The sequence below is a fragment of the Pundamilia nyererei genome, unplaced genomic scaffold, assembly GCF_000239375.1.
Source record: "Pundamilia nyererei isolate P.nyererei 1_Seehausen unplaced genomic scaffold, PunNye1.0 scaffold00436, whole genome shotgun sequence".
In the NCBI taxonomy this organism is placed as follows: domain Eukaryota; kingdom Metazoa; phylum Chordata; class Actinopteri; order Cichliformes; family Cichlidae; genus Pundamilia; species Pundamilia nyererei.
The window spans coordinates 242,131-243,527 of NW_005187837.1; the positions used below are offsets into that span (position 1 = coordinate 242,131).

Genomic DNA, 1,397 nt, shown 5'->3' on the forward strand with positions numbered 1-1,397 from the left:
TGGAGTTTAAAGAGCTACTGAAGAACGAGAAAAGCAACTTCAAACTGGTCAACAGTGCGGTGTCTTTTCTGGGCAGTGTGCCCGCCATGATCAACCCGGCCGACATGTCCAACACTATCCCCAATGAGAAGGTGAGACCAGGTGGGAGGTGTGTCATAGCTTGCAGGAACACAGAACATTGTTTTTGGTGAAATTCATAACAACTGATTATTAATCCACATTCAGTGTGTTTTATATGTACTTAACAAAGAGAAACCCATTCCCAACACTGCACTAAGCTTATTCCCCCGCTAATTCCCTGCCTGCAGTCTTGTGCTACAGATGTATAAATGATCATGTGTAAAAACAATAATACAAATGTAGCTTTCTGATTCAGTAGCTCTGTGACAAATGTTGGCTTTTAAATGAATTAAGCTCACTTTACAGGAGTTGGCTGACTTTGTGGCTGCCTCACCCATGTAACCTGACTGAATTTCCGCCCTCATGAGGACAAACTCTCTTGCAATCATTTGTCTTTAAAATCTCAGGATTTGGTCAAATAAGGCTTTTAACGCCTCAATTGTAAAGATATTTAATGTACCAAAATGTGAGAGAATGCAGCACTGTCTTCATCTACGTAAACTGACTTGCAGGTGGTGATGTCGTACTTGTCCTTCCTGTGCGCTCGCCTGTTGGACCTGCGGGACGAAACCAGAGCTGCGCGGGTCATACAGGGAGCCTGGAGGAAATACAAGCTCAAGAAAGATTTGGAACTCTACAAGGTTTGTGGTTTTTACTTATTTATCATTTAAATTAAACTCACAGTTAAGTCAAGTGTTAATGAGACCCTTTAGCCCTTTATGTCTGATACTGGCCTAATGTTGGTCATGGGTAACTATGGGTGTTTGAGGTGTACTTGTCAATAAATGAACCTTGAAGACGTTGGTGGATGTAAGTCACACGTTAAAGGATCGTTAACTCTACACCCATCATGTTTGCAGACTGATACGCTTACAAAATGCTACCAAAAAAGTAACCTCTGTAGAGAAGGTTATAATGTGTTTAATGTTGCTTCTTGTTTCCATGCAGGAAAGAAACATGGCTGCCATGAAAATCCAAGTATTTGTGAGGAATTTTCTTCAGAGGCGCAGAGCTAAGAGGCAGAACCAGGCTGCTGTCGTCATCCAGACCTCATGGAGAGGTTATGCAGCCCACAAAAAGCTGCGACTTAGAAAACAGGCTCAACTTCGGGCTATGCAGCATGAAGCAGCAACCGTCATCCAGGTGTGTATGTGCGTTATATATCTGAGGGTTAGAAGTGGTGTTTGACAAAGTCACATATGGCTTTGGCTTTTTGAATCTAACTAGATTCAGCTTCTCAGGTGATGGTTAATCTGACTTTGTTTCTAGTTGTGAAT

The 1,397-nt window shown here is 42.2% G+C and overlaps 1 protein-coding gene across 1 annotated transcript in view; it reads left to right on the plus strand.

Moving 5' to 3' along the window:
- The window catches only part of aspm (assembly factor for spindle microtubules), a 26,926-nt gene that overhangs the window by 10,796 nt on the left and 14,733 nt on the right, over positions 1 to 1,397 (plus strand). The window contains exons 15-17 of the mRNA XM_005753545.1: positions 6 to 131; positions 633 to 761; positions 1,069 to 1,263. Of these exons, the coding sequence (XP_005753602.1) occupies positions 6 to 131; positions 633 to 761; positions 1,069 to 1,263 (450 nt within the window). The remainder of the gene's footprint in view (positions 1 to 5; positions 132 to 632; positions 762 to 1,068; positions 1,264 to 1,397) is intronic.